The following is a 15,470-nucleotide window of genomic DNA, read 5'->3' as shown; positions in this document are numbered from 1 at the left end:
AACAGAAAGAGAGAGAGAGAGAGAGAGAGAGAGAGAGAGAGAGAGAGACAGGGAGAGACAGAGAGAGGGAGTGCATTTCTTACTTCTGTGGAACACAAAAGATGTTATTTTTTAAATGTCTAAGCAAATTAAAATTATTATTATTATTTTTTAAAGTCATCAGGGGTCCAATCAGATGGTTTGGACCCCACTGATTTTCATTGTATAGACAAAAACAGATGAAACTGTCATGTTTGTGAGTAATTTTTTCCCCTACTTTTTTGGTTGAACTATTTATTCAATTATAAAATGATGGGCAGCACTATAATATAATTAATTTAAACATTTAATAAATTCACAAATAATACATTACGTACCACGAAATAATAATTAACTTTTATTGTATTTATTAATCTTGGTTACCATGAATTTCTGCATTCAGTTCAATTAAAAAGTGGGTTCAAGATGTTTAAAAATGTTTTTGAAAGACGTCTCACCAAGGCTGTATTTATTTAATCATAAATGCAGTAAAAACAGTAATGTGAAAAAATATAACAATTTAAAATGGTGGTTTTCTATATATATATATATATATATTTTTTTTTTTTTATGTCATTTAATCCTGTGATGCAAAACTGAATTTTCAGCAGCCATTACTTCAGTCTTCAGTGTTACATGATCCTACAGAAATCATTCTAATATGCTCATTTGCAGTTAAAGAAACATTTCTTACTATTAACTGTTAAAAACAGTTGTGCTACTTAATATATTTTCGTGGAAACAGCATTTTGCACACGCTTCCCTTCCTCACTTATGCTTTGCGGTTTATTGCCCTCCTCCAAAAATCTTTCCAACACATCCATCCCACTGAGACATGCTGAGCCCTCTACGGCCAGACCCAACGGTCCAAGCATGAGTCATCCTTCAGAGTGCACATGCTTTGTAAGATATATTTGTCCAAAAGTAACAGTGAGGAGGGGGAGAGAGAAGAAATTAGGTCACTGCTCGAAAAGCCAAAAAGATGAACTAAACACACAGAGGAGATTTCAGGCGCTGAGAGTCCACTAGATCTTCTCAAAGAAAGGTGGCAGAAGAAAGACGGGAGAAAAATCACGCAACACACAGATACCAGAGAGAAGCCAAAGCCAAGACGACCATACAGGTTCTCCATATCTGATGGAGGAGAGGCCGGAAAAACAATTGATAGGGAGAGAAACTGGAGATATCCCATTAATGGGTCAGGACGTGAATGCAGACAGAGAAGGAGAGCAGGAGACACGGGGCCCCTGGGGCCACTCGCCGGCCCCCACTTCATTCTCTGACGTCTCTTTTGTCTGCCATTTTTTCCTCAACATCATTGGCTAATTCTGGAGGCAGAGCTCCGGGCGGTTCACATTGTTTCCATGGCGCCAGTCTTGTCTCCTGGATACGATGATGTGTCACATCAACTCCTTTGTCGCAACACGTTTTACACAGAGTGCCACCACAATCTGATCAAAACCTGAAAGATTCACACACACTGAGGACTGAAGTCTTTGAGGAATTATGGGGTGTCGAACGACTGTTAATACAGTTGTGTCAGCCAGCTGCCAAGTATAAGGCTTACCGCTGAGATGTATCTGTGTCTATAAACAAAAACAAGAACACTTTGCCTCCAAACCTACAAAGACAAGTGTTGCTGGTAAGCTTGTGTGTGTGTGTTTATGTCCAAGTCATGGCTACTTACCACACTGAAATCCAAGTTTTGCTCGATCCATTCCTGGCCATCCTTAAACTCATTGTGGAGGCCCATTATGTAAAGGGTATCCAGGGCATCTACTATAGTGGCCCCCATCTGGGAATTACCTGTGGAGAGGATGTGAATATGAATATTTACTGAATACATATGCACTACAGTAATTAATAAGAAAACACATTTAAAGTTACATAATCAAGCCAGTCTGGTGCAAGCAATATAAATCTGCATTAGTGTAAAGCTTCTTATATATTTTAAATTCTGATAGTATTTCACAGTATTACTATTTTTACTGTATTTATGAACAAATACATGCAGGCTTGGTGAGCAGAAGAGACTTAAAAAACATCTTAGAGACATGGTAGTGTACTGTTTATATTTCCAGAGGTCATTGAAGGAATAATTATAATGCTAAGTAAAACGAGTATGAGGTAAAATGAGGTAAAAGACTGATATTTAAGCTACTGGTGATAATGTCAATGAATGGATCACTGAGTCAGTGAGCTGAACTCAAGAAATGAATCATTTGTGAACTGTGAAAAGATTTGATTCAAATTAACAATTCAGACATCACTGCTGAAAACTTTATATTTATCTTAAATTCATTTTGCATTTCTGATCAACATTTAAAATTTTTCACAAAAATTAGTTTGAGACCAAACAACTTGGGGAGCCCCTGCAAAGCTATCACAAACCCCTGTTAAACAACCCTTTTTAAAGTTCAAGATCATATTTCAAGAATCCTCAAGAGTGGAAAACTGTTGAGAGATGCTGTGTGGCATTTCTCGCTCTCTCTCTCTCAATCTGTATAACGGCAGTGTTATCATCATCATTATTGTCAGGAACTCTAAATCACTCTAAAAATACCCATCAGCCCTCAGCCTCTTAGCTCTTCTAATCTGTCCAGACTGCTGCTTCAGTTTGTCCAGAGGCACCCCAAATAGCCCAAGCCCTTCACAAACCACATAAACACTTTTGCTTTTCATCCCTCTTTTTACAAGACTTGAATCCCCTTCCCCTTACATGATTTAAGACTATAATATCTTTACTGCCTTCCACTTTATCACCCCTTCCATTTTAATTTTCTGTGTTTTTTTCTATATTAGTAAAGTGGACCCCTTCCTATTTGACTATGGCACCGTCACCAAAGATGGATCTCATCTATGAATTCACTTTGAATAAAATAATAATAAAATAAGGATGCAAAAAATTTGATGTAACCCAAGACCCACTCAATTGGCTGCACGTTCATCCCTCAACGCCTCATTTCCATTACCATAAATACACTGCTTATCTTGAGTAAAATCCACACTCTCTGGCTTTGTCCTGGACTGGAAATCAGGCCTCATCATTCTGAATGAGTCTTGATTGGCATTTACACAAGGCTGGCATTCTGGATGCCAGACTTTGATGGTGTAAATCAATTTGGACTCAATAAAGTTACTCGGGGAATTCCAATGGCAATCAGTCCAAGCTCCTCTCTCTGCTTCCTACACGCTATCTTTTCATCCCATGCTCCCTCACTTTGTGTCATCCATGCCAGTTTCATTTGGCGACAGATTGCGAGCTGTTCTAATATGAATGCACACGTGGCAGCCAGATTCAGTTTTTCTTCAGATTCTCCACTGCCTTATCTTGAGAGAAAACCAGCAGATAGGTTTTCAGTGGTTGAGAGGTTTATTTAGTTAAACGCAGGCATGTGATTGTGACTGTGGGTACTTATGCATACATAAAAAGAGGAAGATCTTTACTTTGTTCCATCTCTAAGCCAAATGCATGAGTCAGAAGGCTTTCTCCCTCTATCCGTCTTGTCTCAGGGGTTTATCAATGGAATGGAGTTGGGGAGAGAGTCAAACCCTCTTCATATCTAATAGTTTAATAGTGCCCACCATTTCTGCTGCCACTGATTCTCCCTGGACCCTGACTGCAACATCTGCTGTGCTCATCAACAAACTGCCCTGGCTAAGTGTGTGTGAGTGAGAACAGTAAGAAAAGAGAGAGTAATGAAAGAGACATTAGACAACACGGATGGAATTGTGAAAGATTTTTATCTTGTATATATACACACTATCTTTCAAAAGTTCGCGTTTATTGTGCATATTACATTTATGCACAAATTGCATTTATTTGCAGCCTTGGTGAGTGTAAGAAACTTTTAAAAATCTAAAAATCTTTCTGTAATAAAAATTCTGTAATTAAAATAAAAAGCACTTTTAAATGGCTTCTATGCATTAAGCAATTACGTCACAACAGTACAAACGAGGGATCAGACCTCCAGAAAGACCTACAACTAAAATCCACAAATCAAACAGTTCCAATTTTAACCTAAGCATCTGTAAGGCACGTACTACGTGGGTTTGAACTAAACACCATAAAACCTAATTGCCTTGTGGCTCTATTCTGTATGCAGCCTCTCTCTCAAGGAATGTTTTATGATGGCCAATTTGTTCTCCATAAAGTGCACTGAGACCAAGAGCATAAAGAAAAGAAGAAAAAAACATTTCCAGTGCAATTTCCACAAATGAGTCATAAGGCCAAAAGCAATGCTGAACTCTAGATAACAATCAATTATTTAGCTGGTGAACACAGCTGCAGGGATCAGATGCTGTTTAGATGCATCTAATATGAGTAACCATAAATGTAAGATTTCAGCGTTTTACAGGGTCAAGTCATCACGCTCCCGGTGAATCAGTGCATGATGAAACTATTGCTGAAAAATGCTGCCTTTAAGAGTGTATATGGAGCTAGAAAGGCAACAAGGCACATCTGAATTCGGTGTTTACGCAACATCCTGTTAGTGGAATGAATAAAAATGCTGCCAACTGAAGGAGTGGTTTTTAATCATTTATAATGATCCCCCCCCTAACGCTACCTAGCAGTTGCCTTCGGTGTCTGAGGTTCTTTATCACATTATGACACACATGTTAGGTATTGCCAACTATTTCAGACGGACTTGCCTTTTCCCCAAGACACTTAACTTTGCTGATGCTCTTGAAATGAAAATCCAACATTAATTTCAAGCTCCAGTGCAGTTAACGCTCAGGATATTAGATGAACTTTTTAAGGTCACAAACTTATTTCTGCATTGCCTCCCCCTGAGAAATTTGAGCAGCACAAGGAGAAAGCATCTGAAGCAGAACATGAAACATACTGTATATTCTGTCCAGATAAAACGCTGCACTGTCAGAAGTGATCACCTTCAATCATCAGACTGGCCCACTTGAGCTCATGTCCACAGACATGAGCAGCGTGTTGTCTGGGGGTGTATACATTTTCTGGAAGCTTTTGGCTGCGTTTTTCCATTTACCTTTTATTTCGTACAGTCTTAGCCATTACTTATCCGTACAGGCTCAGATTACAAAACCACTGGAGTGTGACTGGAAATGTGGGTTCTACAAAGTAAACTACAGGCTCTGCGGATCTTGGCTAGTGGAAAGAAGCAGCGGGATTCAGTAAATATTGAGAGAACGCAATACTGGAAATCTTGAGCGTGTGTACTGTGAATTTGATGTGGTTGAGGAATTCTTTTGAAGACTGGTTTATTGGAAATGAAAACAAATCATATATGAATTGTGGGGTTTCCTTGAGGTTTCTTTCCTCTTGTATTAATCCCATTGTAATTTTTGGTTGTGATTTTAAAATTACATTGCCTCAATTTGCCAAGATGGAGCTGTGAAATGTCACTAACAAATATTAAAGAAAAAGTTCACTGAAAATCATGTTTAGGTCCTCACCCCAATTAAGTGTGTTAATGAAGGAATGCAATTATGTTTGCCTCATCAAGTATCACGGTCACCATTTAAAGGGGTCATATGATGCGATTTCAATTTTTCCTTTCTCTTTGGAGTGTTACAAGCTCTTGGTGCATAAAGAAGATCTGCAAAGTTGCAAAGACTAAAGTCTCAAATCCAAAGAGATATTCTTTATAAAAGTAAAGAGTCAGCCACACCTACTAAAACGACTCGTTCTAACACGCCCCCACATGTCTACATCACTATCTGGGAAGATTTGCATAACGCCGCCCAAATGTTCACGCAAAGAAAGAAGGCGTAACTTTTATTCTCGCTGTAGTATTGTTGCCGCCGCCGCCATGTCATGAAGGCGCTGTGTGTTTTGTTGTGAAAGCGAAACTACTTTGTTTAGCCTTCCAAAAGAGGACGATATCGCTTCGTCATGCCTAGAGCTGATCCGTGCTGGTCGCTGAGGAACTACTTCAACTTCGCGCTGTCGATCCCCGGATCGGCTTTCACCGTGGACGAAGCAGAGTCCAGCCCGGGGTCGTCACATGTGGTTGCCGCAGGTATCACAATATAGTAAGGGACGTAACATTTCCTGTCCTTGCTATTGGAACTACTATTGGAAGAGAGCTGAACTGGATGATGACATCACTGAATCATCAATGAACTGACTTTACCTTGACAAATGACTGTTTGTTATTGTCCTGTTGCATTATTGACAAATTATTTTCCTGTTTGACCCTGTAAAGCTGCTTTGACACAATCAGTATTGTATAAATCACTATATAAATAAAGGAGACTTGACTTGCACTAATGATAACGGTCTAAAGCCTGGAGTCAGATGTGGCTGGGCAAAAGCAGTCTGCTTGGTTCTTTACTAGACAGCTGTAAGAACAGCCACACTGCAGGACTGTGACCCACAATTAAGGACATAGTACTTTAAAGGTCAAAATAAGTCGCTAAGGCATTTAATGATGACAATCTTTAACTAAGCGTTACAAGATCATTTTTCTATGACCAGATATTCCATGACTTTAACTCCTAAATTTGCCTAGAATAATAGTAAAAGTTAGCAAAATAAAATGCATTTATGTCATAAGGGCATTTTTTTAGGCTCCAAAAGATTTGTTACCTTTAAAAACGTATAGTCTATAGCAGTGGTTCCCAAACCTGTCCTGGAAGACCCCCTGCCCAGCACATTTTGTATGTCTCCCTAATCAGACACACCCAATTTAGTTCTTGCAGTCTCTACTAACGAGCTGATGAGTGGAATCAGGTGTGTTAGATAAGGGAGACATACAAAATGTGCTGGGCAGGGGGTCCTCCAGGACAGGTTTGGGAACCACTGGTCTATAGTATTGAATTATTATTTTTTTCAATCTGAACTTTAGAGTCCATCTTCACTTTGAGAGAAAGTTTGAAGACCAGGTGCCGCCATGTGCGCTTTTTTACCACTTTAACACACACACAAAATCACAGTCCATGTACAGGTGCTCAGGTCCAAATAACACATCGGCACTCAAGTCACGTACATTCAGCTCTCAAGGGCACACTAGTGTCTGTCTGTCTCTCATGATCTCTTAATGAATAACTGCACAGACATTTCAACAGCTTATTTCCATCAGCACGTCTCCTTTCTCACAAAATCTCTGCCTCCCTCCTGCACTCGTCTATCTTTGCTCTGTTTGTAATTTGGTGTTTGCTGTGTGCTGTGCTTGCTGTCAGTCACTGTAAGTGGCTGATGAATATTTACTGAGTCACAGCACTTTGATGAATGGCTGTAGTGGTGATGCCGAGGGAGAGGAGTGATCCCTGTTTCTCAGACACACGGACTCTTGCACCATTCTAATGCTGCAGAGACTCATGGGGCACGGCACTCTCCGAGTAGTGCGGCAAGGACTAACTGTGCCGCCACTAATTTAACATTTTACAGTAGAAACACATCAGCTCAGTAATTTTCAAATCAAAGCAGCTTTTTCAGTAAACCGCTACTATTTCAAGCAATTAATCACATGAGAAAATGTTCTCGTTACAAAAAAAATAATAATAATTTGAGTCACTGCACCCATGCCTGCACTGCATTTTACATGTTTTTTTAATATACAAAATATCATATAATAAATTCACAAATAATATAATATTAGTTAAATAGGGATATTTATCAGTACATTTTTGACTCATTTAATAGTAATAATAATTTATGCAACTAATTAATAATTGCTTATGTGCCAAACAAATACTGCTGACTGACAAATAGGATGTACAATAAAGTAAAAAAATAATGAAAAAAAATCCAATTGCAAATAAAATAAAAAATAAAACAGAATAAATACAGTAAAATAAAATATATTTTTTTTGTAGCTTGAAGCTTAACTATTTTTTTCAAAAGTGTGTCTTGTCTGCATTAATTGCTGTCAAGCTACAAGCAGCTCAAAGCAGCTGAAGCAGCTTGCCCAACACTGGTTGTGTGTCATGGTTTGACTTTCATTGCACTTTTTCTTCCTGTTAAACTCCATCTTGCATTTCTTTTCTGACTCTTTAGTCTTTTGTTTCTAGGTCTTCTGTAACATGTCAAGGGCTTACGTGCATTCCTGGTGGACTGCACAGAACCACATTTGTGTGATTTCCCACTTGCGCTTGGCATCTTCTCATCTATTAAAAGTTTAATCCCAGCAGAACCCTGGTAGAAAGGGAAAAGCAGCAGGAATTGAGCCGGAATCAGTCAGTCAGTTGGGAGCATTTGCAGCATTTTCTTTCTCTTACCAGCTGTAAACATGCTAACTCAAAGCAAGCCTCGTAGCACTAAACAGAGAACAATAAATAAACACAAGTCACCTCAGAACGCTGCTGTGGGCTTCCCTCTGCATGATATGGATGTGCAAAAGTACATATTTTCAAAAACAAGTCATTGGTAGGTTGCCTGAACATTGATTATTTGGTCTCAACAAAAGGTCCAGTAAAATTAGAACGTCCTGACATCTAGATGAACTAGTCAAAGCCATTAATCTAAGTTGCAGACAGCGGTTTTCTTCAGAAAAATGCAGCTATGAAAGAGGACATCACACAAGATGTATAGGCTATACACACGTATTCATTCACATGATTTATGGCATTACGCCTCGCGTGTGACACATACAGCCCTACATTTTGCGCATACTAATTTATGCATGGTGAGTTCTGTTCTCAAAGAATCCATCACCTCAAACTCAGACATGGCAGAGCTGGCACAACCTAACTTACTGAATGTGTCTGCTGTTTGCAGGGAGCGGTGTATTAGCTGTGGTCTAGACTTTGGTCAAGCAAGACTGCAATTTGCCTGTTTTGTACAGTTGTACTGACTTCTGTACTGAAGCTTTTTAATTTATTTTAAAAACAGCATCAAGTAAATATTTTATTATTTAATTGCATTTAAAAAAAAATATATATATTTTTTTTGTCTTTATTCTCTAGTTTGTATACTAGTGTAGAATAAGTTGTTCGGTAGTGGTTAGTACAAGCGCTCAGTGAAAGCGCAGGAGCGTCTGTAACTATAACAGCCCAACGTTGGTGTTTGGTGTTTTAAGAACAACCATCTTCACGATTATGACTGGGTACAGAAAGTGTGCCAAGGCAATTGTATTTGTCTGAAAGAAAAAAGTAATATACACCTAGGATGGCTTGAGAGTAAGTAAATCATGGGGTAATTTTCATTTTTGGGTGAACTATCCCTTTAATAAAGAAATATTGCCTATATCCCAAGTGTTCACATTATTTTGTCCTCAGTGTATATACAGTATACAGGTGCATCTCAATAAATTATAATCTGTGGAAAAGTTCATTTATTTCAGCAATTCAACTCAAATTGTGAAACTCGTGTATTAAATAAATTAAATGCGCTAGTCTGTGATTAAAATTACCTTTACAGTTTATTATATCCCCCTTTAGGCATGTGTTCATGTTCGATCTTCGATAAAGGTCCTGAAGTTTTCCGGACTAGAAGAGCAAGTGGTTTTCTTTTTTCTACTCAATATGCTGTATGTCACGCCATTAATATTAAATTCAGTAATAATGTCAATTGGGTTGCATTTACACTGCAAGGCCTAATTCACAGATCCAATATTTTGACATAAATCCAATCATTTGTGCTGTTTACATTCACTTAAGACTGATCGTGTTTGTCAGTACATCACCAAGAAGGGTATTTTTACCAATTTGTGCATTTCATATTAGAATACTGTATAAATACTGGTATGATTACATTTTTAAAACTTTAATACTGACTTACAACAATCTACAAACACTAGTTAAACCCGCACACTTAAAACTCCCCACAAAAATCTTCAAGTAGTCACACATTTCAGAGACTAAATGAGCCTAAGCTATAAAAAATTACATCTGCATTGTTCTCTGAAAAGAGGCCGTTTGAAAACAGACGGATGAATACATTACAGGCTTTAGCAGAAACGTGTCTAAGTGAGACATTTAGTGGAAAAACGCATGACTGTCTAGTACTGCACACACATCAGCATTTAGCACGTGCTTGGGATGTATTCTGCCTCAGTGCACTGCAAAAAACTGGCATACTTAGCTGAGCCATGGTCGCCCCTCTGCAGTCGTTTACGAAGTCACCACGGAGAAGACAACATGCCCCAGGCATCATCCCCACCACTCATTACAAAATTAACAACACAGTGGGTCACAAACTGATGGATCTCTAAACCAAGCCCATATACACACACGCCAAGAGCACTAAACTGACATGCTGAGAAGCTGTGTATACTTCCCCATGTTCTCTCCAGTCAAACAGAAAATCACACGCATCATTAACGAAATATTAACCACCTAGGGAGCGCAATTCATTGGGCAGCACCAAGATGCATATATAATTGGAGATTTCGGTGAGGCTGGTGGCTGATGGGAATTACGCAAATGAGGTCATAAATACAAAAAATGAATGGAGAAGTCAAAAGCACCAGCCGATTGAGGCAGTATTCTCTCACTGCAATCCCTTGTCTTGACAACTCCCTTAGACAGCTGTTTTCCCTCCTCTCTCTTTCACTCCACATCACCTCCACATAATTAATTCGATCTGTGGCTCCTACAAACACAAATTTAGCACACAACTGTATTGAGTTTACATAACATCTTTACAAAAAAATTAAGGGGAGATCTATTACTTTTTAATATTTTTACCTTGTGCATGTATATAAGATACCAGGTTAAAAGTTCGGAAGGTCATTTCATCTACAATGTTTGCATCTCAATCACAAACAAAGTCTTTTTGTGCTACAAGCAGAAGAAAAAAAATTCTGTGGAATCCTGGAGGAACTTGCAAATGCTTCACCCTGTAAAATGATAAATTTTTGTGGCTAGAAAACTGATTCCTTGTCCAAAAAACATTACCATTTGGGCATCTAGCGGCAGGGCCGCCTGCTAGTGGCCAAAATCAAAAATGTGAACAAGGATTAAGCCCCGTCTCTTTCGACCAGTCAGGGAGAACCGCTGAGCTCTAATTTTTTACCAGTACTCATCATGCATTGTGCCCTTTTATTCCTGGGAACAGATATGAGGGAGTTATGTACAATGGTCTGAGCATCAGACTCATGCCGAGCATCCTCAGCTGATTAGCTGCAGGCTGGTTGGTATTGATTAACCAGAGTGCTGATTAAAGTCTCAGTAGTCTGGATGCTCTGCCTCTTATCAGACAGCATACGCATTCTGACCTCAGCTAGCCCTGCCGTTGCTATGGCAACAACACTGGACGTCGGGATGACGGAGAACACAATGGCCCATCTCCATGCTCCAGGTCTGGAAGGCTGTGCCCAGGCTAAAACGGTCTAGATTCAGCCTTCTCTCTCTCTCGCTCTCTCTCTTCACACATCAGCACAGGATAGAACAACTTCCTGCTCAATGTGTGAAGGGTTCATACTGAGGTTAAGCTTAATCAGTTCATTCAGCCATGATGTGGAGGAAAGAAATGAAAACATAAAGCTTCACCACTAGGGAAAATAAAAATCTCCACCTCTGCATTGTCTGGTAAAAACCTTTTAATGGCGTTATCTTAATGACTACAGTTACAGCTCACTGCCACGCTTCTGACAATAGATGATCCGTCCCCATGTAAACTACCGTCATTCAAAAGGTTGGCTTCTGTACGTTTTTTTTTTTAAAGAAATTTTCATTCATTCATAATGCATCAAGGACGCATTCAATTGATCAAAAGTGAGTCATGATTTCCACAAAACAGCACAACTCTTTTAAACATTGATAATATGAAAAGTTCCTTGCGCGCCAAATCAGCAAATTAGAATGATTTCTGAAGGATCATATGACACTGAAGACTGAAGTAATGACTGCTGAAATTCAGCTTTAACAACACAGGAATAAATTACATTTTTAAATATATTTAAATAATTTCACAATATCACAGTTTTTACCATATTTTTGATCAAATAAATGCAACCTTGAGTATATGAGGGACTTTCTTCTTACAACTCCAATTTTTTTATTGTACTGTAAATCAGCTTCATATTAGGACTTTGAATTTGTCCAATATATAGATGTATTTTTATAAACTATACAGGATAAGGCAACACATTTTAATTCGATTTATACCATGGTCTGTCTGCAAAACTCGATTCTGATTAGCTGGCAGGTATGCATTAAAACCATTTAATGCACAGGTACTTCCAAGTCAGTTTAATCACCATTCTATATTAATGTGCTGCTTTCAATGACGTACACACATCCCCCGCACAGAGTGAGAGAGAGAGAGAGAAATGAAGTAAAATGCCTGCAGTATGCAGACGACCTGGTTCTGCTGTCTCCCACAGCTGAGGGTCTCTAGCAGAGCCTGTCCCTGCTGGAACAGTACTGTGAGGAATGGGCACTGACAGTAAACATGGACAAAACGAGAGTCATGGTATTCCAGAAGAAGGTCAGGATACTAGTTCAGTTACAGAGGAGAAGCACTAGCTACACTTACCAGAGCATTGAGATCTCGGCATCAGGGGGCTTTAGTCTGGCTGAAAACTTTACTTTACTTTATTTGTCCCTATAAGGGAAATTTGTTTTGAACAATACAGGTGAAGCTGCATAACAAGATCCCCACATCACTAACATAACAATCACACAGTTGTGTCCTTTGAGCTAGAGTTTAACAGCCATGTAGCCAAAGGAACAAAATAATTTTTATAACAGTTGTATCTAGAGTATGAAAACGTCGACCAGATGGAAGTTGTTTGAATTCTGGATAAAGCACATGAGAAGGGTCCAGAGTCATTTTCCTTGCCTGTTTAAAAATAATTTTGTTAAATATAGACTGAAGTGTTATAGGACATTATATGTGCCATATGCAGCATTTTAAACCTACAAGTAAGTGCATTTTTATAATAGCAGCAACTGTAAAGGAACCACTGTGGGGTAAATAAAACATAGCCTGATATTATTACTATGCTCAGATGTGTAAAGTGTATGCCTCTCATCAGTTCAAATTTAGTCTGTTTTTGTTTCTATTTTCATTTTTATTTTAGTGATTTATTTTTGTTTTTGTTTTATTTTTGTTTTTATATTTTAATATTGCTATGTTAGAATGTAATGTGATTTTAACCCTTTTTTTGGACATTATATATATATATATATATATATATACAGTCATGGTCAGAATTATTGGCACCCTTGGTAAATATGATCAAAGAAGGCTGTGAAAATATATCTGCATTGTTAATCATTTTGTCATTTTTTATTTTAAAATTTCACATAAATCTAACCTTTCACTGGAGAATAAGCCATATAATTATAGCCATAATAAGCCATAATGTCATATCATTATGACATAAATGTTTTTCTCTAATACACATTGGACACAATTAACGGCACCCTTTTATTCAATGATTTTTGAAACCTCCATTTGGCATAATAACAGCTCTGAGTTTTCTCCTATAATGCCTGATGAGGTTAGAGAGCACGTGACAAGAGATCAGAGACCATTCCTTCATCCAGAATCTCTCCAGACCCTTCAGATTCCCAGCTCCATGATGGTGCTTCTCCTCTTCAGTTCAGCACATTCATTTTCTATAGGGTTGAGGTCAGGGAACTGGTATGGCCATAGCAGAAGCTTGGTTTTGTGCCCAGTGACCCATTTTTGTATTGTTTTTAAGGTTTGTTTTTGGATTATTGTCCGGTTGGACGATCCAAACATGGCCCATTATAAGATTTCTAACAGAGTCAGTTACTTTTGATTTTTTATCTGTTGGAATTTGATAGACTCAAAGATGCCATGTATCTAAACAAGATGTCTAGGACCTCCAGCAGAAATATAGGCCCACAACATAAAAAATACAGCAGTATATTTCATTGTACACATGGGGTGCTTTTTATCCCTGTGTGCACCAAACCCATCTTGAGTGTTTGCTGCTAAAAAGCAAATTTTAGTTACATCTGACCATAGAAGCCAGGCCCATTTGAAGTTCCAGTCGTGTCTGACAACAGAATATGCTGGGATATTGTTTTTGGATGAGAGCATTTTCTTTTCTTGATTTTTTTTCTTGAAACCCTCCCAAACAACATGGTGTAGGTGCTGTTTGATTAGTTTTTTTTAAGGTTTTCTGACCCTGAGACTCAACTATTTTCTGCAATTCTCCAGCTGTGGTCCTTGGAGAGTCTTTAGCCACTCAAACTCTCCTCCTCACCCTGCATTAGGATGATATAGACACATGTCCTCTTCCAGGCAGATTTGTAACATTTTCTGTTGATTGGAAATTCTTAATTATTGCCCTGATGGAAATGGGAATTTTCACTGCTCTAGCTCTTTTCTTAAAGTCACTTTCTAATTTGTGAAGCTCAATTATCTTTTGCTGCACATCAGAAATATATTCTTTGGATTTTCTCATTGTGATGGATGATTAAGGGAATTTGGCCTTTGTTTTCCCTCCTATTTATATTCCTGTGAAACAGGAAGCCATGGCTGGATAAATTCATGTTTATAATCACCCTGGTATGCTCAAAATTGTAAATATGAATGGGAATATACTTCACAGATATTTTACTCATAAGAATTTCTAGAGGTGCCAATAATTGTGTCCAACATGTATTTGAGAAAAACATTTATTTCATAATGAGATTGTCCCCCAATTTCAATTGTTTTAGTTCAATGAAAGGTTAGATATTTGTGATTTTTAAAAAATAAAATATCAAAATGATTAACAATGCAGATTTATTTTCACAGCCTTCTTTGATCATATTTACCAAGGGTGCCAATAATTCTGACCACGACTGTATAATATAAGTAGTACATTAACTATTTTTCATAGCCTTCAAAATGTAAAATATAATTTTTTTAAACAAATACAAAAATGAAACTTAGCTTTTTAGAAAATTGAAAAATAGAAAATTGTAGAAAATGCAGATATACATACATACAGAGAAACAGACACAACCACGTTAACATGGTTATTTTAGTATCGTGTTATCACATGCGTAACGCTGGCAGTTGGGTTACACGATCTGACCCTGGGGTTCAGTCTGACAATATTCCCCGTAAACAGGGTGTTTGTTTACAGATCAAAGTGCTTACCATCAGCAATCTGTCCAGACAGTGCCTTCCACCAGCAGTCTCGGGCTTTTATGGGTCAAATGTTTTTACACACACACAAAGAAAGAAAATCAATGGATGTCGATTTGAGGATTGATATGGGCAAGTCCCTGTCCCACCACAACAGTAAACCACTTGAATGTTCAGAGTCCTTTCGACCAACACGTCAGATGTACAGTCAAGAGGTCAAAGCCCTATGTGGAATCACAGCTGATCAGTATTCTTAAGCAAGGTTTGAGCACGAAAGGCAATGTGTTTTGAAACAGTCAATTCAACATTAATTCGGGACTGTTGGAATGTCACAAATATTACACTTAAGTACAAAAAAAAATAGCTGACTAGACTCTCTTTAAAGGGATAGATCACCCAAAAATTAAAACTGTTATCATTTATTGTTATTTACTGTTTTATATAATTTACTGTTATCATTAAATTTTAGTTTACTGTT

At 38.0% G+C, this 15,470-nt stretch overlaps 1 protein-coding gene across 1 annotated transcript in view; it reads right to left on the bottom strand.

The window, feature by feature from the left end:
* Positions 1–15,470, bottom strand: part of LOC107597367 (mannosyl-oligosaccharide 1,2-alpha-mannosidase IB-like) — a 55,064-nt gene that overhangs the window by 37,061 nt on the left and 2,533 nt on the right. Inside the window, exon 2 of the mRNA XM_016288387.1 lies at positions 1,706–1,824. Within this exon, the coding sequence (XP_016143873.1) occupies positions 1,706–1,813 (108 nt within the window). The 5' untranslated portion in view covers positions 1,814–1,824. The remainder of the gene's footprint in view (positions 1–1,705; positions 1,825–15,470) is intronic.

The sequence above is a fragment of the Sinocyclocheilus grahami genome, unplaced genomic scaffold (assembly GCF_001515645.1).
Source record: "Sinocyclocheilus grahami isolate Dianchi unplaced genomic scaffold, SAMN03320097.WGS_v1.1 scaffold231.1, whole genome shotgun sequence".
Lineage (NCBI taxonomy): Eukaryota > Metazoa > Chordata > Actinopteri > Cypriniformes > Cyprinidae > Sinocyclocheilus > Sinocyclocheilus grahami.
This window is presented reverse-complemented; position numbering and strand designations above follow the sequence as displayed.